Source organism: Loa loa (genome assembly GCF_000183805.2).
Source record: "Loa loa unplaced genomic scaffold supercont3.42, whole genome shotgun sequence".
Taxonomy (NCBI): Eukaryota; Metazoa; Nematoda; class Chromadorea; order Rhabditida; family Onchocercidae; genus Loa; species Loa loa.
Window position 1 is genome coordinate 120047 of NW_018108222.1, and position 25515 is coordinate 145561.

The 25515-nt window shown below is 33.3% G+C and overlaps 2 protein-coding genes across 2 annotated transcripts; one reads left to right on the forward strand and one right to left on the reverse strand.

Annotated features, from left to right (window-relative positions):
* Nucleotides 1–3808: 3808 nt before the first annotated feature.
* LOAG_00603 (IRE protein kinase) lies at nucleotides 3809–11640 on the reverse strand. Its single transcript, XM_020445488.1, has 10 exons — nucleotides 11558–11640; nucleotides 7645–7835; nucleotides 7226–7352; nucleotides 6923–7085; nucleotides 6458–6651; nucleotides 5824–5965; nucleotides 5473–5600; nucleotides 5045–5168; nucleotides 4417–4580; nucleotides 3809–4181 (listed from the first exon to the last, which is right to left on the reverse strand). The coding sequence occupies exons 1-10, from the start codon at nucleotides 11564–11566 to the stop codon at nucleotides 3846–3848; spliced, it is 1578 nt and encodes a 525-aa protein (XP_020304059.1). The 5' UTR covers nucleotides 11567–11640; the 3' UTR covers nucleotides 3809–3845.
* Nucleotides 11641–18296: 6656 nt separating this feature from the next.
* LOAG_00604 (amiloride-sensitive sodium channel) lies at nucleotides 18297–25102 on the forward strand (the record flags this gene model as incomplete). The annotated part of the gene is made up of 15 exons (XM_020445489.1): nucleotides 18297–18569; nucleotides 19030–19128; nucleotides 19290–19368; nucleotides 19754–19999; nucleotides 20413–20732; nucleotides 21105–21262; nucleotides 21636–21736; nucleotides 22189–22349; nucleotides 22533–22631; nucleotides 22699–22901; nucleotides 23446–23626; nucleotides 23819–23950; nucleotides 24312–24453; nucleotides 24591–24706; nucleotides 24908–25102. 15 exons carry the CDS (start codon nucleotides 18297–18299, stop codon nucleotides 25100–25102), a joined length of 2505 nt encoding a protein of 834 aa, XP_020304060.1.
* Between the last annotated feature and the right edge of the window lie 413 nt (nucleotides 25103–25515).

A 25515-nucleotide genomic window follows, 5' to 3' on the forward strand; every position in this document is an offset into this window, starting at 1 on the left:
TTCATCTAGCTTCAATGAATTGATATCGTTTCTCTGTAAAGTTACTTTTAAAATTTCCATTATTTAATAAACCTTGTTGAAAGGTGAAAGATAACAGGAAAGTTGAAGCTTCTAATTATCATCCCATTATAGTACTAACAGTACTACGCTAATAACTGCTACTGCTAATAAACTAAAATTAATTATTGAAATATTTGGATTTTTGTCCACAATGTTTCATGTATGGTCTTTATAACTTGGCCTATTTTTTAATGAATAGGTGTAGCCTATGACAATGATTAAGAACCTGTATTTCTATAGGTTATTTCTCTTTAACTCTTCACTTTGTTTCATTGACTAGCTTGTCCTCAATCAGCTGCTAATACAGGACTTCCCCATGTCTCATCATCCTTTTAACCTAATCATCTCATCCATTACCTGTAATCTGAACTATCGAATGCCCATTATTATTCATTAGAAAAAATAATCTTTTGGACTACTTTTTCCAAATTTGTTTGCAACTTTAGATCAAAAACTTTTGTTAATCTTCGAAGTAAAAAAACTCTATTAAAACTAACAAAGACACTTTCTTCTTTTAATATCTATCTTAAAAATTAAGGTATAACTGAATGATCAGAGAGAATAACTGAGACATTCTTTATTATTTCGGAGAAAATCTCGAAGAAAACCCACCAATAAGCAAAACTACAGTGAATAAAAGCCTTTTTCACTTCCTTTTATAGTAACCTGTTTTACAATATTTCCATTAATTTTCGAAATGAATTAGTAAAGGAACTCCACTGTTCACCGTTTTTTTCATATTCTCGAAAAATTGCTGAAGTTATTCAACAGCAAACATTTTCAATCACATATAATTCAGTTCTTTCACTCAACTAGGTTTAATTCTAAGGTTCTAAGTTTTATCCTAAGTGATTTTTTGGTAATTCTAAACTTAATTTTCAACAGTACGAATTCGAAACCTAATACTACAGTATGAATTGATTCGAAATTGGTTATTTCACATTGCAACATATTGTGATATAGTGTACTTTCCAAAGCATTGGAAAGTTTTCCCATGACCTAAAAATTTTCTTATTCATTAACCTTCGTAACACTGATATTGGTTCTGCTTTATTAATGATGATTCTTGCATTAATTGTTTTAGCATCTAAAAATCATGCCATTGAATTTGTATTTTGCATATAGCTAAGCAAAATATTACCTGGCAAAGCAATCTATGATATCATGCTCAATCCGATAGCATTCAATGTTACAAAGAACATTTCTGGTTCTGCTTTATTATCAGAAAAGTCAAAAGAAGTAACTATCAGCTGTCATCCCATAAACATATGGTATCCATTTCATCTACTTATTATCGAATGAAAAAGGATCTCTATCTTTTACAAACTTATCACAATGAATTAATTCCCATTAACATAGTATTTCATTTTGATCAATTTATTAGCACAAGAAATTTAAAAAAAACATGTAGAATAAGTGCACTAGAATGAACTTCAAATTGCACTTCGTTTACAATTTTAAGTTCATCTTAGTCTGTTTATTCGACATCTTTCTTTTCTTTCTTAGAGTAAATTTTTAGTGCAAGTGAATTAGTCAAAATCAAACACTATGTTTAGCAGATCAGATATTATATGAATGTGCGAAAGTCGAAGTTGTTATTGAAATGAGAATAAAGAGAAGAAAACTAAAGTTTAAAAATAACCAGTGAGTGAATAAGGGAGAAAAAGTCCTGGAAAAAAAGAACGGCAAACCAAAAATTCTCACTCAGTTCAAGGCTTTTACTTGAACTGTAAAAGCCTTCTTTCTGACATAATTTCCATATGAAATTAAGAAAAAAATTATAAGAACTTCAAGGAATTTTATGTGTTAAAAAACCATATAGGAATTTCAGAATTGAAACTCGCAAAAAGCAACATATGTAAAGTGTGGAAACACTCGAAGACTCTTATTCCACTTATTGAAAAACAGCACTTAGTCTGCTAAATCCAATCTTCCAATTAAAGAATTCGAATAATTTGCATCTTCTTATTGTACACTTGGAAATGTGATTCTCCCAAATTTATTCTCGTACCCTGCTCAAACAGATCCATCATCATTTATGACACCTCTCACAAAGTTTCTCATGTACCCGAAATTACTCCTAATCCTCCAACTTCTTTTGCATCTGTATAAGCTAAATGAAGCATTGAGTAAAATCTGTTGATCTAACGAGACAAAATACTCATCTTCCCTATGAAATCTTTTAACAAAAGCTCATGAGATTGTTCAGAAAATATCAAGCATAAACAATACACTATACATATATGACGCGCTCCTGCTAACGTTTCTTTTATTACTGCTTCAATTAAGCTTTCCATTCAATTCAATGTCTCATAAAAATCTCCAGAAAACATTAAAAAATATATACATCACATAAGTTCGCTTACCAAGATTTCAAAATAACAATTCAGCCAGAGTAATATGAGCAGACACTACTTAAATCAAATTACGTTTTTAAACATGTTATCCAGTTCTTCCAGATTGTAAAAATTTTAGTGCCTCTCAAATTACTCGACTTTAGAAATCACTCAAATCATGCAGATTCTTTGACCAAATAGAAATAAAGTCAACGAAAACTTCAAATAACTGAAAAGTTCTAGAAATCACCATTTCCGTACTATATCATGTTTCCCCAACAAACATACATAAGTGAGAAATACAATCGAAATGAATCCAAGTGAAAAATTCAATAGAAAACCCAAGACCCTTCCTCTAACAATGTCAGATCAAGAAACTCAAAATCCTGTCAACCGATGAAAACTAGATGCAGTTCACCGAATGTTCAAATGAATCAAATCTGTTAAAAAAAATAACTAAAATTAATGGAGATTGAATCCGATCACAAGCATTTATAACAATTTCCGACAAAATTATTAAAAACTCCTACCATTCCTTTCACTTTGATCCATAAAAAATCACAAAAGAATCTGAGAAACAACCTGCGCGTGAAAAAAGAAGAAAAGTAATACTGAGAGAAAGGGAAAATTTTGGTCTTTTATAAAAGGAAATCTTTCATAGACAGGAGATTAGAAACTTGTTGATCCCACGTGAACATGTGATTTAAGGCTATTTAATTGGAAACATCTATTCACGCCTACCAGCATTGTACTAATTTGTTTTCAAAAGATGATGTAAAAAATTACTTAAAAAAGGCACAGATAAAATAACGCGATTCGAACTGAGCTGCAGAAGGAAAGTAGTAAAGATCATGTATGCAAAAAGAAAAGAGAATCAGTAAAGTACTGATTAATAGGGGGTTTATAAACGACAATATTGTTTGTTACTAGTAAATGGCTATATTTTGTTTCAGAACAAATTATAACAAAGAAACAGATACCACCCCATTTAAGAACGAATCGGCTTAAGAATCTAAGAAGTATTACTTTTTAATCGACTGGTTTTTTAACTAATTTTTTAATCGGCTACAGTCAACTAACAATTCCAGATTTTATTAATTCCAACAATGTCACATGATTTTAAACATTTATTTTTCCTTGATGTTCCCAACAGGTGTTTATGTAAATGACCTTATTTTTACGTCAAATACGTTGAAAATAAGGATTAGACAAGTCGAACAAATTATAAATATAAATTAGGGAAATAAATCGAATAAATTATGAGTATGGATTTCATATACAATTGATTACCAAACTTAACTCCACATTCAACAGTAATGTTACCATTTGAAAACGTCTTCACGAAATATTACAACTGGAAAGTATTATAGAATTTGTAAAGTACAAAAGGAATGAGAGATACTTTTCGAAACTTGCTTATATATAAAGGACGAGAAAGCTCAATTAATACTAGTGTTTGGGACGTTTCCTACGTTTTCGATTCCGATGAGGATTATCCGCAGCTGCAATAGGATCTTCTGCCATAACTATTCCTACTTCTTGTAAGGTTGCATCAGCTGTGATCCTCCCAATTTCTGATTCTTTATCATCTGGTCCATCGGCGGTTGCTCTCTCTTTATTTTCAATTTCTGTCTCTTTCATCTCAGCTTCGCACTCTTTTATTTCACTTGCCACCATTTCAATTGCAAATTCATCAGCCTTTTTCCGCGCTTCTTCCGAGTAATACCTAGCGAAGGCATGCTCGTTAGCACAACAAATCATTGCATCGTACGTATGTTGCAATAACTGGAAGATGATGAAATTTGCGCCGAATAAAAACGAATCAATAAAACGCAAATTATTTTTGAATCCGAACACTCGGAAATATCAAATTTAATTCCGCTATCCAGTCACGGTTTCACCATGTAGTATCCTGAATCTAGTCACTTTAACTTCGGAAAATTTGGGTTTCTTTAATACCTTATATCGGAGTTTCAAAAAAAAAAACTCCGATATTGAGAAACCTATGATCACGTCTCACCTGCGGGAATCTATCTGTGAAATAGGTAACAAATTGATCAGGAACTTGACCGAGCGATTGTTGCACTTCTGTAGGTAATTCCTGATAATGATGTTTTTTGTTCCGCATTGCTCGCAATAGGTCTCGAACTTTATTACCCTTATAGGTTCGGAATTTGCGTAAATCTGAAACAAACAGGCTGGAGAACAGAAATACAAACTTGTCCCTATTAATACAGAAAACAGTTATATCAAGATGAATTTTGAAAAGTAACAAAATACGTGAAGAATTCAATTTCCGTAGTTTTTCCCAAAATTAAGTTTCATGTTCAATTTTGCATAAATCTATTATTTGTTATTCAATCACTAAATGCACGCGCCTTAAGTGCACAGACGCATAAATACTTATGATTCAATGGAAGTATTCGCGAATTCAAATTAAATATTTGAGTTTGAACAATATGCTGGAATCTAAGTATCACCACAACGAGTTATACGCAACTCAACACCACCCATCTCATTTCACAGCTACGCCAGGGACACGATGAACCATCAGTTTGTGAGCTTTCAAAGATAATTCTTGCTACTCTTGAACATGAATTAGTAATTACAGATTTTCAGTAAAAGTTTGGGAAGGAAAACAAACAAACCAATTGCAAGAACGGGGCAAATAGCTTGACGCCAATTAAAACCGATAGCACAGCGAGCATTTTCCTCTATGCGACGTAATAAAAAACTATTTTCACTTAATTTTTCGATGCGATCGCTGACATCCTAAAAAGAAAAAATTTTATAAATTCATTGGTAATATTAAATGAGAATGCTTCGAATATTGGTCAATTCATTGTAAGTAGGAAAATTTAAGCTTTGTCCTATTCATCAACTTAACAATGTTTAATTAGGTATGATGATGGCTGAAATGCCAAGACGAACAATGGATCGGATAAGCAAAGGTAATTTATGCCGGCTTCATAGCCTAGACCATGATCTTATGCGACGTTCTTCCAATACATCAACTAGATCAACCTACATATCTCACAAAGCAGTATAATTTACCGGAAACGTGAGGAATGCATACCATGAAAAACCTAAGTTGATGTTCTTTGTTCCAGAAAAATGGGTGTATTGCTAGAGTACTTGACATCGGACGAAGCAATGGATCACGTCGCAGCGTCGCTTCAATCAGCTTAACTGCCATCAAGTTACCTGCAAAAAGAAATTTAACGAGTTTAAAATATAAAATATAGTACGCAGCGGTATACCCAAAAAGCGTTTAAAAAAGAAAACAGCAAACTTACAGATCAAATATTTCATTTTATTTTAAATGCACTACAACCTAATGAGAAAATGAAGTACAGTTATAATTTTACTTGAACTTTCAGATGTAATTTTTAAACAAGGCATAATATAGTTAAATTAAAACACGAACCGGTTGTAGTCAGTAATTTCAAGCTATATTCTCCTTGCATGATATTTGCTTGTCGTTTCAACGCATCTCCAAATGGATGATTTCCATTTGTTAATACATAATAGTAAATACAGCCGAGCGAAAAGACATCAACAGCGCAAGTCTAGAAATTTTAAAAATTAAGAGATCAATAAACTAAGGCTTTTTATAAATCTGAAAACGTAACATAGTAAATTTTAAATGTCGCTTAATTTCCTTTTAATGGGTGACTCCTTACTTGATATTCTTTATGAGGCTTTAACTGAATAATCCTAGTGCAATGTTATATAGATGTGATAAATGTAAATGAAGATTAATATTTTAAATTACATCATTCTTCTTGCAAAATCAAACCGTTTCAAAAAATCCTCAAAAAAAAAGGAACTAAGATATAAGATTTCGTCGTTACCGCTTACAGCTTTTACAGCTACACTGAAATCCAGCGGTAAAAACCTTCCAACAGAAAACTGCCGTTCATTGCAGCACGACTACTTGTTCAAAGAGTTCGCAAATGCAAATTTGCCACTGGATTGGGTAAAAATCTCAACTACCAAATTTCACGAAAATTCTGGGGGACTCTGGCAACAAAAAACGGAATGAAGAATAAAATACTTACAATACTTGCATCTGATATTAAAGCTTCTGGTGCGACCCAACCATCAGTGCCTATAAGACCAGATCTTCGTGATAACGAATTACGACCTGCTTGAAGTCTCTTACAAAGGCCAAAATCTGAGATCAACGCTCGTACTGCATCTTGCCTGGCACCTCTTGATAGCAGTACATTTTGCGGTTTCATATCACGATGCACTACAGAAAATCGCTAATTATTAACTACAGAAACAAATTTAAAATTCCAAAATTCCATATGCGTATACATGGCAGACAAGGAACCATAAATAATTCAGTCAGTTTTGAACGAGAACGATAATGTTAAACAAAGCATCCGAAATTATGGCAGATAAAGTTTGTTAATCAAAAGCAATGAAGAAGTCGATAAACAACTTTCCATAGAACAAACTTGTAAGAATAGGGACATGTGTTGAAATTACCGAAAATTTTTAAAGAAGTGAAAATGGACCTATGTTTATACTGTGAAGATACGCAAGACCTTCAGTTGCCTGATGCAAAATTTCCAATGGGATAAGGGGACACTGCTCGCGAATTTCCTTTCTTTCCACGTAATCGAATAGTGAATAATCACATAACTCCAATGCAATATAGCGAAAATTGCTGTCAGATTCCTAAAGATTATGGACATCATAAGAAAAAGTAAATATAATATATGACGGAGTCCTATGATTGAAGTATGGGAATCACAATCACTAGAGAGGGTTTAAAATAAGAAACAATTTAAGAGAGCTGGAAAGTAAATTGTACCAACCATACAGAAATATCTGATAACATTTCGATGAGCATCGCTTTCACGTAAAAGATCAACTTCACGGTCTGCAAGTCGAATATCAGCAATAACCCGTTTCACAGCTACTTCTCTACCATCAAATTTACCCCTGCAAATCATATTTTGACTCAGATGTGAAATTCTAAAATTTGCACATTACATCAGTTTTATAAAATTTAGACATATTAATCGGATGTGTAAATCGCAGTTTCGAACCAGGACATGCTATACTTACAGAAACTACAATCAAGTTTGCTGGAGAAAACGATCCGAGCATTAACAAAATCATAAGGACGATAAGTGTTTCAAGATGCCCATTATTGATCCCTGTCATGTATTGGGATCTTCATCAAATGCTTATACTGAATCACAGGAAAAACTCAATGGATTAAACTTTTAACCTGAACACAACAGTTCCTTCGCATCCATGTCCAAGACGATCTTCCGGATTATACATGATATTTCCGGCTTGCAGCCAACCATGCGGCAGCCGTTGAAGTTGCCGTGCATACCAAAAATTTCGAAAATTTTTCGATGTTTGTGCGTAGTTCGTTCGTTGTTCCGGTGAATTCTCCTGTTCATTGTTCCGCAGCTGCAAATGGTGAAACACCTTCAAAACTAATGAACACGAAGAATTAGGCAATTAGATATGGTCGAATATGCATCGAGATCCCACATATTTCAATTTCTCGAAATCTGACAATATTTATTTTTTATTGCTTTATTACTTATCCCACTATTTCTGGTATTCGGTAGTTCAATTAAGCTTAGGATCAGTATTTCCTTACTTCACTCAAATGAAGAATTCAAATACCGTTCACAAAACGAAGTACAAGAGGCAAAAAAAAGGAGAGTAGCAAAGGAAATTGTTCTGACCTAAATCTCTGTGAGAGTAATTTATGACGATTTTTATAACAGGAGATTTCTGTTCTGATCCTATTGACCTTTGCACTGTTTCAGTGAGATTTATGTTTGCTGATTCTGATCAGCTAATTGCTAAGAATTAAAAAAAAAAAAAAAAATCTGGAAAAACTGGTGATTCACTGAACAACTTCGGCTATGTTTAGAAGAAATCACAACGAGCAGAGAAATGATAGAAATTTTTCTAATTAAGAATAAGCAATATAATAAAAAGAATAATTGTAATTCATGGGAATTTTCCAAAATTCTTTTGCTACGGAATGCTTCAATAATCCGATGAATCCATCGATCATGTTCACTCAACAACCTCCTGCAGCAAGAGGAAAAGATCTGTCATATATTGACAAGTTTAATTTTTTTAAATGTTTTGGAAAATGCAGGAGAAGCAATAAGTCCCCTCAAATTACAAGTGCTTAACTGTTATTTAATGCGGCAAAACTTAGCTCTTGTGAAGACAAACAGCGACAACGATTAAATTAATCGGTTTTTTGCAATCATTTTGTGAATTTTGTGAAACACTAAAGCTAGAACTGAGACAGTTCTCTTTTTAAACTTTTAAAAGTGGCTAGAATTATGGTCAGCTTGCAAAACAATGATGGACAAGCAGTTCATCCGCGATATCAGAAATTAAACCACTTGTTATTCTTCTTAAAAGGCAGAAAGCTCATGCAGGAATACAAGAACAGATGTTCATTCTGGAAAATTACAAAATAGTTCTGAAAATCATCTGCTGAAGAAAAGGCCTCAAAATGACCATCAATTAAAAAATTGATAGATAAACCAAATAATATCTGCAACTAGTCCATTTGCAATATCTGCATGTCTGCAACCAATTCATGAAAATTTGAAGAGAATCCTATGATAAAATATCCACAAATGAAAGCTCTGCTGAAGGAAAACTTTGTAGATGGATTCTGTTCAAAATTTGTAACCTGGAGAAATTTGATTTACAAAAAAATCGTGTAAAAACATCGGAAAGAAAGAGATTTGACACTTGATTAGCTACCACACGGAAAGAATATCCCCAAGCAGCTAAACTCATTTAAGAGTGATCGACATAGAAGTATCTCAGATACAAAATATTTATCCTAGCAACAATATATAGACAGGAGAAAAGTATTTAAAAGCAACCGTGCGCATTTTTTAGACGAAAGAACGATTTTTTTGCGGATTCCTGACAGGAATGAAATGAATCAATGGGTCAAGTGTCTAGGTCACAATCATCAGAACGAATCAAAAAACACTGGAGACATCTTATTACAGAAGAAATCACATGTTTAGTGTGATTTCTTCTGTAATAAGATGTTTTCTTCGCAAATATTTTCCTCGCAAATAAACTTCGCAAAAGTTTATTTGCGAAGAAATCGCAAATAAAACTATTTTAATTCATAACAAAAGATGCAAAACACACCAGAAACGATGAAATATGAAATTGCCGGTACTTTACTGAAGAAGTCATAAATCTTTTTTAAAGAGAACTTAATTGAAACGTCATGAAGCAATAGCACGAATGTAACTGCAAAACAAAATTACACAATGTACACATCTTACTGTATTTAAAGATTTGGCCAGAATGCTATTTGAATCGACGAAAGCTGTATAATTGCAAACCTAAAAAAAACTAAACATACTGACGAAGAGCAACAGAAACAGAGCAATTTTCCCACTTGAAGCTGTAATCATCACTTCGTAATTTAGGCTTATTTCCTGGAAAATTCAATTTACGACTAATAAGTGCCAAATAGGTAATCTAGTTACGGCAGAAATGGACTGTTCAACTTACATGCTTCACATGCACCAATAAAAATGAAGACTGATTATGATCTGCCATTGATAAGTTTTATCAATTGTTTGCATTCACAACTTGATAGGATGATGGTGGACGAAGCAGCTCAATTTTTTCCATTGCAAAAACATGATCATTTAAGTTTTCAAATTCTGAAGTAAATTACATCGGACCGAAAAATCACGTGAATTGATTGATGCAGACTAAATAAAAAATTATATTGCAGAAATAGAAGCTGTAATGAATTCTAGAACATATCTTAATGGAATTTGAGATATATCTTAATGGGACATATCTTAATGGAATTTCATTAAATGTAGCTTGCATTGCGGATGAAAATGAAGCTATTGGTGATGATTACACTGAAAGCCTGCACAAACCAGAAATGCGTCGCAATTCGGAAATGGTGGAAAAATGTTGAAGAAAATGAAGACAAATTCTGGCAACAGGAATATTTTCCATTGTACTGTCGCAGACATGCTTGTGTCATCGGTACAATAAGAGAGTGTTGCAAAGTAAGTTGGATATTACGAGTATAATAATTACTGGTGAACAAAACCAATGCCATCAATAAAAATGTTTCAACTAGACTCATCAATCAATTGTCACCTCTAGAGAATGTTATTCAATAAACATCCTATCCTAAATACACCATGAGCAAATTTTGTGCCAAAGAACGAAAAGAACTATAGCTTTCCATGTTTCGCTTAGCCCACTTTTTTTTTAAAACCCACTTTTTTACATCGTTTTTTTTCTTGTTTTCGTTTCTCCGTAAAAATAATTGAAAAATCTTGTAACCCATGATAGTTACTTACAACTTGGTTTTGGGAAAATAATGGGACGTCAATGATTCAGCAATACTGGGTCACTCTCTCCCTGTACAAAGATTAGCGCAGAAGTGCTGGATTTACCACTTATTTTTTCCTGATGATTAATATGCATTATTTGTAGTTCTGGATTTTAAAAATATGCTTTTAGCTCGTTGAAACCGAGAAACTATCGGTCCTAAATTTTACTGAAATGTCTAAGAGAAAAAATTCCATGATTGCAGGCAGCACTTTTTTCTTCTATCACTTTAATGAAACCTATTCTGTCAACTAAATGTTGTTGAACCTTAAACAAAAGCTATTCAGTGAAAACACAAAGGTTTCAGCAACACGATGATACTTCATACTTCAGTTATCAATCATTGTCCCACTGCTATTCATTTATGATGATATAGCAGAAAAATAGAGGAGATAATATGCGATGGGACTCAAGATTAAAAAATTAGTGACCCAATACAACACAGCAGTGCTATTGGTCCGATAATTGAAAAAGCATATACTGATATGCTGGATAAACGGAAATACGGAAAAGATGTCAAAGGACAAAAATTCAAGCCTTTTATCTAAGGTATCCATGGATATAAATTCTCCTCTTTAGTCCCAGAAACTTTGCAACATTTTAACTGCAAAGTCTCTTCTGATTCTAGACTCTTCTGATTTTAAGTGAAGCTCTACAAAATATGTCCTGGCATGCTCCGAAATTACCCAGGCCTTTATCAGTCTTCCACTCGAAGAGGTGCAAAGTAACGGTACCAACAAAAAAGCCGATTTCAAACAAACCTTTTGCATAAAGAACCAGCAGGTGACGGCAAATATTGTAGTAAATGAAATAACGATGATTATAGCCAAGTGATTACTTTTCCATAAAGCATATTCATATTTTTTTCAGTCAGAACGGACACCTAAATCCACAATCCATGAAATTTAACAAAGGTTATACATAATTTTTCTAAAAATAAAATATTTATGGACTAGACTTCGCTGGTTTGTTTGCGACGCTTCACTGCAGAATTCGCCACAGACAGCAGGTAAAAATTTTCAAAAGAAAGAAAAGGAAAAACAGATAATGCTGTTTATGTAAAATTTTTGAAAAATGAATAAAACTTCTTCGGACTGCATGTCTTTCGTAACGAACGGTAAGGAAGGATATCGCTGCTGGCGAAAAATCCGTTGTGGAATGAGTTGTGACTGAATCAGCTGAGGCGGTTCGTGATAACCTGCAAAAGAAAAAATTAGCAATTTACAGTTATCATACTAAATCGTAAAACCGACAAAATAAAAAAATTATAGGAAAATGAATGAATGTATCTTACAGAGAAAACCCAACTTACGAATCGGACCAAACCAGAATAAATGGCGATTCGAAAATAGCTATCATAGAGACTTTATCATCCCCACTAGTTTTATCACTTTCAGTGTTTATAAATAATTTGATATGAAACACAAACCCAATACTAAGAATTCTCCATCGACTGTCTTGTGGGTAATTTTTGCTATATCTAAATTGATCAAAGCAACTTTATTAGCAATTTTACGATGAGTAGATGGATTGTTTGGCGCCTGATGATATTCATTCTGAAAAGGAAAACAAAGCCATTTTGTGTAACAGAGGGGATGAACTTTTCTTGATAATCCGATTTTTCTGCAAATTCTGGAAAGACCTAAAATTCTAGTTTCACTAGCTACATTATTTCCCTAAATAAAAAATTCAGATTAAAAAAAATATTGCAAACCTCGACTACGATAGGTGTTGGACCTTCTAGTAATGGTGGACCGAGATACTTCGGTACCACGGTTATCGTACGACTATCTATAAAAGCTTGCAATGCAAAAAGTCCATAGGTGCTTTCACCAACATACAACGTTTGGAAAAGATTTTGAGAAGTCGCTTCCACGGACCGTGCTTGGTAAACGCCATCGATCCACGCTTGGATCCCATTTTGTTGAGAATGCTGCAATATGCTACTTGTTTCACAGCAAAACAACTTTCACGACAGATTAATTTACAGAAACTTGCAGTAGGTCCTTCAGAATACTCCATCCTATATCTCCTTAGTGATTTAACTATCTCTACTTCTTTGGTGAAAAAGTTGAATGATAAGAATTTATGTTAGTTGACTGACAAAGTGGATCTTCTTTTTTTTTTCTCAAATAACTATCAAACACCTTTTGACTTAATTCTCAAAGAATGCAACAAAACAACCAGACGATACTACAACCAAACGTAATGTGAAATCCTTTTCGTGCAGTGTTTGAAACGATCAGAGATTTTAATGAAACTTATACAGCGAATTGTCAAAATTTCATAACGCAAATCTTCCTTTAAAAGATAATGATGAAAAATTATAGCAAGATATCTATATATTTCTAAAACTACATTTCCAATCCCCTATCTTCAGTAGACTTTTTCATCTTTATCTTCCCCACTGTTCCCAAATTTTTAAAACGGATTTCTCGTGTTCCCGAAATTTAAGTCTGTAAATTCCATTAAATTTAATCCCGAAATTTAAGCAAAACCGTTACGTTAACCGCACAACCTGTGATTCCTTACCGGCTTCAAATTAAAACGAAAAAATGAAAACGGTTCATGTAATTATATTAATTTCTGGAATTATTAGATTAGAGGATTTTTATCATCACCATTAATAAAGTAAAATAATACTAAATGTTTATTTATGGGACCAATAATAATTGCAGTCAGGCCAAAGGATAATAGGAATTTCATGAAATCATTGTAATATATTCCAAAATGTAAGAAATTTAGTTGAAAATTTTGGATAACATCAGATTATCAGATTTCCCATCTTAATTCACGTACAGGATTCGTAGTGAGCTTCAAAAACTCTTTCCAAGCTTCCAAACTTATGTATTTCGATAGTTTAAAAAATGACAAGGAAAATGGAAAAAAAGGAAAAAAATGTAAAAAAAATCAAGGACGGCTTTCCAAAAAGTATGGCTCTACATATTTAAAGCAAATCACACATTTATTGCTATGAACAGTGCTCGTTATTATTTCAGCGAAACAACTGCTGTTCATACATACCACAAATGCGCACTGGACAAATTCGAGTATCAAGATTAGGATGTACTTAGCTTAGACAGTATCAAGCCAGCCATCAAATCATTCCGCTTGAATTTGGATGAATCACATTTTCCAGAAGCCATCTGTCGTTGAGATAATGTTTTGATCGTAACCGACCAAAACCTGTCAGTAAATGGTTAATAGGAATTCTTTTAAAAAAGTTATGAAAAATTTTTACATCATTTAAATGATATCTTTTCTCACTAGTTACTTCTTTTCTCTGTGGATCATCGTTCTCTTCTTTCTGATAACAATGTAAACAACGGCGAAAGTTAACATGAGGAGTGTTAAGCAAATATAATTAGTCCTGTAGTGCATTCCGCCTTAAGCTCCTCCAACTGCTACTTGTGTAGTGGTAAAAAAATTGTGAGCTAGATCTGTTCAGTTCTCTAATCTGATAGCACATTATTGTCTTACTACACTGGTGCAATTCATTTTTTTTTCAATCGAATTAGTTGACCAAATCCCACCATTTCCAATAATATTGTTCCTATATTTCATTTCAACTGTCCACTAAACCCGGTTATTACCCTAAAGAATTTACTGACCATGGTTGAGAAGTTCTTTCCTCAACGAATTACAGTTTCTATATGGGATGTAACCGTCGGATTTTTGCAAGAAACAAATCAAAGAACGCGCAAACTAAATTAAACAGAAATGGAGGTTTGTTACTAATTTGAATTATCATTTATTAAAAACTCACGTTATCCAAGCTAAGAACACTTATCACCTACCCGCTTCTACCAACTCACCAGTTACTCGCACCAATTTTAATTATAAAAGAAAAACAGAGATAGACAACAGCTCAAAATGAATGTTGGAATGCCTTATTTTGAGAAGCGACGATGATAAAATGTTTGCATCCCAATGATAATCATAACTACTTATTCAGTGTCGATTATCGTTTGATGAATTGGAGGTACTTCATTTCAATATACTCATGAGTGTAAGCTTAAGACCACTGGGAGATAACTTTGCATGGATAAATATTTGAATTATTGCGTAGCGAAACGCATTCAAGAGAAAACCTTAATTTATTCCAATCGAATATAATACCGTACCTCAACAAAGACTTCACAAAATTTGAAAATTGGAAAACGTCTTGATGGATTTACTGAAAATCTTCATTCCCCAACGCTTTAATTTCCCGGCACTTCATTTAAACCGTTATTGAGTTGAAAACAGTTTAAAATCTATTCAAAAGCTTTTAAGTGCAGAAAAATTTGTGAAATTTATGTTTAAACGAACGGAAAATGAAAAAAATAAAAATAAAAATAAACAAAATTAAACAGGTAAAACACCAGCACAGCCGCATAATTCATCAAAAAATAAAATAAAATAAAGATAAAACAACTGTAAAGGATATACGATGGAAACGATTCTAACCAAAATTTAAACAAGTTTCAAAAGAACACTATTTTCACTTTTCTCTAGCCTATTTTTTGCAAAATTATCGAAATTTTTCTTTCCGCAAAACTTCGCTTACAGGCTTTCTCAAGTTTCTGATAAGATGTTAGTTGTCAGATTCAAAAAGTTCCATTAGCACACCTCGCTTTTTTTTTAAACCTTACCAACCATGCCCCTTTTTTCTTGCTCTCATGCTCTAACTCTGTTATCTATTTTTAAGAATGATAATATATAGCCAATTATGTTCAGTTGTTCACACATAACTACGGTTAAAATTATCCAGTATTATTAGGCCATTCATCGCGACACAATTTCTAGAGCGATATCGTATCCCAGCATGATTAGCAAATGACTAGTATGAAACACTACTTTATTAGTTTGTTTCATATATATACCTGTTGTGCTTTCCACGATCCATCCGTCGCTACTCCCAACTTCTAACCAAGTGTCGCCTTTGGATTTTCTGCGAAGCCATACATACATCTTTCATGTACCGATTTTAAGCGTAAATATGCAAATTAAAAGGAAAACACTAGCAAACAAATGCTGCATATTGCAGGAATCATCAATGTTACAGCAAAAAGAGAAAGCTGACTTCAGGACTGGACGGTCAAAATCCATTTATAAAGAACTGGCTTGGAATCATTTGCGACGCATATCAAGAGGAGGCGGTATGTTATCAAAGCAACATTCATTACAGATTTTTTTAGGAAATTAAAAAAAAATGAAATACATATTTCCTGAAGTAGCAATAACTGGGAACGGCAGCAGTCTACGCCAGCCTACTGATGATGAAGGAAGTAAACAATTATATATATATATGTAAATATGTACTCAGGATTTTCCCAAGCTGGATCTCAATTTTGATGACTAGCAAAAGTAATAGGAAAAAGAGTGAGAAGACGCAAATAGCATAGTACTACAAAGTTAATTTATAAAGCAAAAATGTATGCAAAAGTTATCAAGTCCGGAAGCTTGCTGGAAAAAGCATTAAGACTTTTCTGGACTACATAATTTTTCATACGATACTGCTTCATTTTTGTGTACATTTACTATTCGAAACACCATCTTTTTTCATTCTCATGTCTAAATGTTACGATGTAACAACCGATTACTTAGAAATTTTGTACTCAATTTTAAACATCTGTGAGCAATGATACATCAAATAATAACTTTGTCCTTTTTAAATTTTTAAAGTCTAAATTAAAGTTTTGGAATTTAATTAAATTAAACAAGCTGTAAAAGGCTCAATTTTATGGCATGAAAATTAATTTAAAACCAGGAATACTTCAACTAAAACATGGAAAGATGCAATCCAAAAAATATATATACGCATGCTGTAACATGTAGAATGGTACTGTTTACTAATCATATTGTATCCTGCAAGATTCAAATGAATCACGGAACCACGTAAAGTACCGAACAATATATCTTGCATCATGAAAAGATGTTCTGTTTTGTATAGAAATGATATGTATGCAATGGACTGGAAAAATTCCTGCAAAAACGGGAAAATTTCGAAAGGTTCATTCTCGTAAATAGTCCGATTGCTGTTGGCCAATTGGCAGATGATTTAAAAAACGTCAAAAAAAAAATCTGAATTAACGCCGGTGAGCGAGATGAACTACCCTCACAGCAGTAAAAAGTACGTCTCTCAACACAAATAACAAATCAATCAGTAGGAAAGTGAACCAAGCAATAATTACGAAAAAAATTAGTAAAAGGTGAAAACAAATAGATGAAGGAAAGGCATATCCAATAATATATGTGAGAGTATATATGTGTGTGTGTATGTATGTGTGTTCATATCTCTATATGAGTTGCAATGGTTTCTAGAAGTATAGCAACACTGGTTGAACCATATTTCCATCTGGACTATATTTTCCACCATTAAGATCACTATTGTTTCCTCTTGTTTCTTCTCGAGTAATTGCACCTTCATTTCATTTGTTACCTATTTATTCAACTTTTTTTAAAGTGCTGCCCAAGTCATATATCGTATATTAGGTATTAAACAACAAATGGTTTTATTCCCTGTGTTTATAAATAAATATAAATAAAAAAATAATTCTATCCTGAAATTACTTTCTCCACATAATTATTTTATGTAGGGGAAGTAAATTTCTAAAACGGTGAAAAAATCTATTTCCATTTCTGCAACCATTCTTTATGTGAAAGGCTCCGGCATAAACTAGAGAAGGATGGAAGGTCGAAAATTAAGCGACCAAACAATTTTAACATACTACCTCAAGAAAATAAGCAATTATTACTTTTAATTCAGTGTTCTCATGGGTTTTCTATCGAAGTTATTTATTTTGTATTTGAATTAAAAAAAAAAACTTTAATCACTCATACAATATTAATATCTTCTATAAGATAACACTATGATTTGACCATTATCATCTCTTACTTTCTTTACCACAGCTACTTATCACAACTCTTTCTACATATCGTGTTCCCATTACATTGCCGCCACAATTATCATAATCACTGTTATCATCACCATAACCACTATAATATCCAAATCATCTGAGCTGTGAAAATTATTAACATCATCATCACTTTTATTATGGACATTACATCTGTGTTTTAATTGGTGTTATTGTCATTCATAGTACAGATCAACATTTACTGATTTAAGTATTTTCTTATTTGATTCAAATACAAAATAAACATTTAAGCAGACTGAAACCCAAGGAAGTGGTAATCACTTGCATTTTCTGCCATTCATTCATTGCAGCAAACCTAATAATGGTGATTTAATTCGTAGCTGTTGGACAGTTTCGTCAAACATCGAACAGGTTCAATATAATAAATTAGCAAAAAAAAAGTGAAAATATGGATTTTTCCTCATATCCCACACTGAATTCTTAAATTTAAATTAAACTAAAAAGATATACTAAAGTCGTACCGCATACATTCATCGAGAAGATAAAAACAAAAGCGATGACTTAAGCTTATCGGAAGACTGAAACAGATAAATGCTACTTTTTTTCTTTTTAGGAGCAAGAAAGGGTCGAAGTGGGTTGGATGAAGGAGAAAAAGAGCAAAAACAAGGGCAACACGAAGTTTTCAGGATTTGGAAAGATCCGTGTTCGGGGACATATTAACTATCGCGAGATCGTGCTTCGTTTCGAGCGACAGAGCACATTCCATGGCATATCACATGCTGCTCTTGCTTCGAACACTAAATGGCGTATCATTTGGTATACTGCATTTATTATTTGCTTTTGCGCTCTCCTCATCCAAATTATTCTGCTCATTCGACGATATCGAACTTATCCGAAATCAGTTGATCTTGATGTAAGCGATTACTTTATCTATCTATCACTTAATACAAATAACGAATACACTTGAAATCAGTGAAAGAAAGTGAGAGTATGATGATTTTTCTCCGTATCCGATTTGTGATTGCTGCATTAAAGCAGCAAGCAATCACAAATTGCATACCAAAAAAAAATCAATGCCAAGTATTACCACTTAAGTTAAAATGACTTAAAATGCTAATTTTAAACGAACAGATGAGGTAAATGGTTAAAATAAATTCAAATTATTTACTACCCAATTAACTTCTTCAACTGATGGTTTTTTGCGGATATTTTCGCAACAGCTAATACCTACTTCAATTCATATACCATTCCCTCCTGAAGGCTAAGCACCTCTCCCAATCCATTTTAAATCTCCTTTAATATCAAATCAAATAAAAAAGTGAAAGTCAAAAAAAGAAAACCGAGAAAATGATTAATTTAAATTTGCATTTCAGCTCAAATTCGAAAATGCTCCATTTCCTTCGATAACATTCTGCAATATAAATCCTTATAAAGCGTCAATGATTGCCAAAGAGGGACCTACGAAAGCAATGGTATTTCTTAGTTCTGCTTATAAAATCATTTGTAACTTAGTTTCGGAAACTATAGGTGACTAATACTTTTAACTCTGAATTTGTAACTGGTTCAGACAATTCATTGTCACACTTAATTACTGAATAATTAAGATATAAAAAGAATACACTTTACCATTCAGATGGATGCTTTTTCAATCGCTCAAAATCATTTTGGATCATTTGGTATTTCTGCCGCAGTTGAAAATGCTCGGAAAGAGGGTAAGGTAATTTCATATTAAATGCAAATGGTAATTTCATATTAAATAGATGAAAATGGTAATTTCATATTAATGTTATAAACAAAAAGGATCTACAATGTACTATTACCAGTACAACTTTTGTTTTTGGTTGAGTAAATCTGGCAACATTTATTTCATCCTTATGTGACATTTCTGTTTGTTATGATGTAAGTCTAATCAAAATTAACACCACAAGTTTGCTCACCCTCTTACAATGAAAATCTCCTGCTACTCACTATTTGATTTTATACATCACCTAAAATCAACCCGATTAAGCCAATGGATTCTCACTCCCATTCATTAAAAAAAGAAAGGAAAAATTAAATATAATTATTCAGAAAACTTCGCAAAAATCAATTTTTCAGCTATAAACTCACGACAGGCCAGAGCAGTACCTTTATCAATCTCAAATCGACGATATCATCAAGCCTCTGTTCAATGTCTATGTGAAATTAATTCACTAACTGGTGAAAGGAAAAAAGGAAGCTGCTTAGCTGCCTATAAAGGAAATGTTTCGATCCAATTCACTGACGCTCTAGCACGATTTTATCCCAGTAAATGTATTTGTCAGCTGGATTGGGTGTCCAAAACTCTTTGGCCATGTTTCCCACGTAAGCTCCAGCTTATTCTACTATTTTATTTTTATTCTTACTCAGTCCTTTCACTTTAACTGTGCTTGGCCTGTACTACTTATTTCAGCTTATGATTTACGGCTATGAAAATATATCAGCATATATTTATTTTTTAATCTATCTTTTAACTTCCACAGTGTAATTATAGATTTACCCGAAAATCCGAAGCCCATCTAAACAAGGAAAATGCGGTCTAAATGGAAAAATTTCATTTTAGAATTTCTTGTCGCTTCATCTTTTATATTACTAACAGCATCATGGAATAAGTCACATTCCAACTTACAAAAAAAACCTCAATTCCGAGTCTGATTTTCTGTAGCTATTTTAGCTTTCAGTTTTTTCCCCGTTATATTTTCACGATTTCAAGTTCTGAAATATCTGCCTATATTCAGATAAGACATGGAATGAGAGGCTATGCAAAGTATGCCTTGCAAATTTGGGTCATTGTCCGATGAAATTTTTCGAAGGAAAAGCCGGCGAAGAACAAACAAAACATCCCAGACGGAAGGAATGTCTATGCCACCGCGAATACAATCACTGCATTGCGAACAACGAATACGGTTATATCCTAGAAATCAAACCAACAACGGATATTTTCGCACTGAATATTTCGGAATTTTTCATCAGACCGACAAAACTACATACTGTTACGACCACTGTTACCACTATTACCACGCAAACAACAGAACTCAAAAAAGCTCTTGGATTCGAGGTCTACTATTCATCGTTTTTAAAAAAAATCTAAAGAAAATGAAATGTCCTTCACTTCAAAAAAAAGTGAAATTTTCTCGTTTCGCCTTTAATATCCGAATGTTTCAACCCTTCATCCAATACCTAAACTATAGTGATAGTACCTTAGACATTTCGAAAATACTACTCAACAACATAGTTCAGAAATAACTGTTAAAGATCAAACAAAAATGAATTTAATATTTTCACTCACTCAAAGTCTTTTAAGAAATTCACTGAAAAATGAACTTCATGCTTCCTGAAGAAGAAAAACGAAATAAGAATGGGAAAAGGAAAAAAGAAAGAAATAGAACAATTTCCCGTCTCGCCATGTTTTAAATGGTATTTTTTATAGGGGCTAACTGACGAAATAACTATTAAACAGCAAGCCAAAGAGAATTTGATGTTTGCTGTTAATGAACTGAATTATGAAGCAAAAGTGGAAATGTCGCAACGAAAAGATGAACTCATCTTAAAATGTTCTTTCAATCAAAGAGATTGCGACATTGAAAAGTGAGTTAATGGAGAAAGGATTCAGGGAAATAGCAAAAAAACAAATTAAGACTAATGTTATGACAAAGAGTGGCCACACAATAGATAATGTTATTGATAAAGGACATATTTCGATTTTTGATAACATAAATTCCTTCAATCACATCACAGATAAATGACCCAAAAATTATAGTCCGTCAATTTTGAAATTTCAGTCATAGTAATAGAATTTAGAATCCCACAAGTTACTTTTACTCTAGGAAATTGATTTTTTAATATACATCTTTGTTACTCATTGAAATAATTAGCAAATCAAAATTTGTGCCCTTCACATTGAAACCTCATAAAATGATCAATGATAATCCAGTTTAATTTTTTTATATCTGGTTTGTAGCGATTTTAAATTACATTACGATCAAACATATGGCAATTGCTACACATTCAACTGGAATCGTACCAAACAAGTAACAGCTCATCAGGCCGGTGCTAACTTTGGTATATTACCAAATTACCAATCAAAATAATTTTAATTTGAAAATCCCCGCCTTTCTCGAAATAATTTTTCAAGTTGAAAGTGGAAACTTATTTCCACCTTCCGAATATTCTACCTCATCACTTAGAATGTTAGTAGGAGTGACATGGTTCCTCTGCTGGACAAAAACCTAAATGTGCACGGAAGAATAAGAATGGTTGATTTCACTCTTTAACGAAGGAAGTGATTCAATTTAAGCCCAATATTTTTTCTGCATTCACTTTTCATAATCAGTGAAGTATAACATTACATCTGGTGCCGGATGGAAATTAATTTCTCTCGAAAGTCTCATTCATCGAAACTTTTCGTGATTAGCGGAATCTACTAAAGGAGTAAGAATAGCTTACATCGCATAAAATAACCACATGCAGTGAAAATTTTAAACGACCTTTTTCAAGATTACTAATTCTGCTAGGTTTGCGAGTACTACTCTACGCCGATACTTCCGAATATTTGCCAACATCGGAATCCGTGGGTTTTCGGATAACCATTCATGATAAGTGGGTGATGCCATTTCCAGATGCGTTTGGTTACAATGCACCAACCGGCTTCCTTTCTGCATTCGGAGTTCGAATGGTAAGTTGGTATACATCGTAGCCTACATTTACAGTATCAAGAATATTCATGAAGAAACAAAATGAAATTTTTTGAAGTTCTATTATGGAAGTTAAAATTTTCTTTGCAGTTCCAAAAACTTGGAGTTTTCTGAAGTGATCTGAAATTCCAACTTGTTCTGTCACATTAAACAAGTTTTTTCAGAAAAAATTCAACAGACTTGTCCCGCCACATGGTCAATGTTTGAAAGAGAGTAAAAGCAACTTGGATACCATATATCCTGGATTTAATTACTCTACTGAGGTGAGAACTAAAGTCATCCATTAAATTTCCGAATTTTTAAAGTGTTTAATATTTCCTGAAACTTTAGGGATGTCACCGGACCTGTACCCAAAAAGAGGTCAGTCGCATATGCGGTTGTGCAAATCCAGCTTATCCGATACCTAATACAGCGAAACCATGTAAAGTTAGCGATCGCATTGCTCGGGAATGCATCAAAAATGCCACATTACACTCCAGTCGTCTGATTAGTGAAGGGAATCTAGCGGACTGTGTGTGCCACCAACCTTGTTCGTAAGTAATTTTTCAAAAAAGTTACCCGTTGTTTGAAAAAATAAATCTTAAGTGACCATTAGTGGTAACGGACAAATGTAAAACTGCATTTACAACTTATGGTATAGTGAAAGGTGCAGCTAACGCTACAATGCGCGAAATAGCTTGTGCTGAAAGAAATTGATTTACTGGAACATCTCTGCATCATTTAGCAAAAAAACATTGATTCTATCGTTAGGAGTTTAAATATTCAAATTCCACTCCTTTTATCCTTTTATCTGAAATTAATATGTGACATGGGAACATGCTTGGACCTATACTTCACAGTAAAACCACAACCTAATACATCCAACTGAGACCACAAATTTCCAAATTCCAAAATTTAACGAATCTAACAATAGTTGGCCAAAATGTATGGAACTCCAACCAATAATCTAATCTGAAATTTTGTAGTGGAATTATCAAACGTAAGTGCGAGTACAGCAAATACTACATCCAGCTGAGGGTTGCATCTTGACTTTCCACTTGAAAACCTGTGGAACTTTAAAACTTCGTCTATAAACAGGGAAGTGAATTACGAAGTCACATACTCAGCCGCTCGATGGCCTTCCGGGACGACAAAAGTGATGGAATGTGATGCTGTGGATGATCTCTGCATGGAGCGGTACCGCAGAAATGCTGCAATGATTCAAGTTTTTTATGAAGAGCTGAACTATGAAACACTTACAGAAACACCTGCCTACACCGTAAGTCGTTTACCTATTATGAATAAGTAACCAACAACTTCTTCCCCCTTATCGACTTCATTAATCCTACTGATTTCTTCCGGGAAAATTCAGGACTATTTTGGACCAAGCAAAAAAGTTCACTAAGGAGTGAGATGAATCAGTATGTTCACAAAAAAGAACGTGAGGTGCACTACACTACTGATTTTTCAGCTTACAAGTGCTTTAGCTGATTTGGGTGGTCTCACAGGCCTTTGGATAGGTGCTTCCGTGGTCAGCTTGATGGAAATCCTTGCCTTAATTGTATATACTATACAAGCATATGTCAGGAAGCGAAAAAGGCAAGTTTGTTTAGTTTCCATAGAAAGGAAAGTCAAGAGCAAAAAAGGTTTTTTCTTTCTTTTTTACATGCACGAACTTCATCGTAATGTGGACAGAATGAAAAGGGAAATAAAAGTCTCAGTGAGTGAACAAGGATTTCTAGTTTGGGTAAATAAAAATAGAAACATTACATATACTAATTCAAACTGAAGTCAGAGTCGTAAGTCGTAAGAAAAGTCGAAGTCGTAAGAAAAAATTTCTAAACGGATGTATAACTGACAAGTATCACTGCAGTATTGAAGAACAGATTATATGAAACAGTTATTTTCCCTATAATAGTTTGAAAACACTCATTTACAGCTCTTCCGCTAGACAATTATGTCAGCCGAGTGTGTATCCAAGATATGTTAAACGATCTCTGTCATCATTATCATCACCACTTTCAACAGTTTCGTCCAGCAGGACGAAAGTAATCAGAATGAGGACACCGTCAAATAGGTCACAAATCTCTAAAGAATCATTAATAAGTAGGTTATTATCAAGCAGAACTAATTGTTAACAAAAAATTACTAGGTAATAATATTAATCTAAAATGCAAATACTGCAACAGCTGTAATCATACTGCCAATTGGCAGTCAATATACTAATTTATGTATATCGTCAGGTGAAAAAGAGGAAATGAAGGAAGATGAGGACAATCTATCACACAAGAAATCCAAATATCTTCCGCCTGGTGTAGACTTACCCTGTGAATGTATTTATGAAAACGGGAAGATCCAAGTTAGTTTTCTTTTGTTCTAATAAAAGGATAACAAAGCCTGTTTTCATCAGTCAGTTCCATCTAGCAAAAAGCAAAAGGATAATTTGGCTATAAAGAGTTTCAAGTAGCATATTATACAATGGTAGATCAAGAGTTTCAAACAGCTAACAGCAAACTCTTAATTTTTTGAAATTCTTTGCACTACGAATTGATCATTCCAGCTAATGAACGCTTTATGTCCGGAACATGGTTATATGGTCAGAAGAAAAGAGAACTCAGGATTGTACTTCGAAGTATCTGGATTCAGTGACGCTGACTATGAAGAGGAGAATGAAGATGAAATGAATGAAAGCGGTGAGGAAAAAACGACGGAAGAAAAAAATAATGAGAGTTCGGAACATAGCAATGATGATTAAAATATTAACATCGGAATGACAAACTCAAGGTGATGGAAAATCAAGTACTGACCATGAAAATGATACCAAAAAGAGATGAAATGGTGAAAAAGCATCGTTGCATCGTGACATAAATGATGACTGCCTATGGTCAAATTAATTAAAAATATGATTTCAAATAAACACAGTCTTCTCACCATGGTGGCAAATGATAAAGAAGAATACAAATACCAACCGTGCAATCAGAACAAGATCAACATGGTTTTCTTTGATCCGGAAATTCTTTCTCGAGGAAGAAAAATGAAAAAATATGTGCAACATCTGTGGACGCTTTCATGTGAGAAAACGTTCACATATATAGAGTCGATTTATAGTTCTCTAATTATTATAATACTACCAAGATTTTATTTAAAATGCAAAAATAAAAATTCACC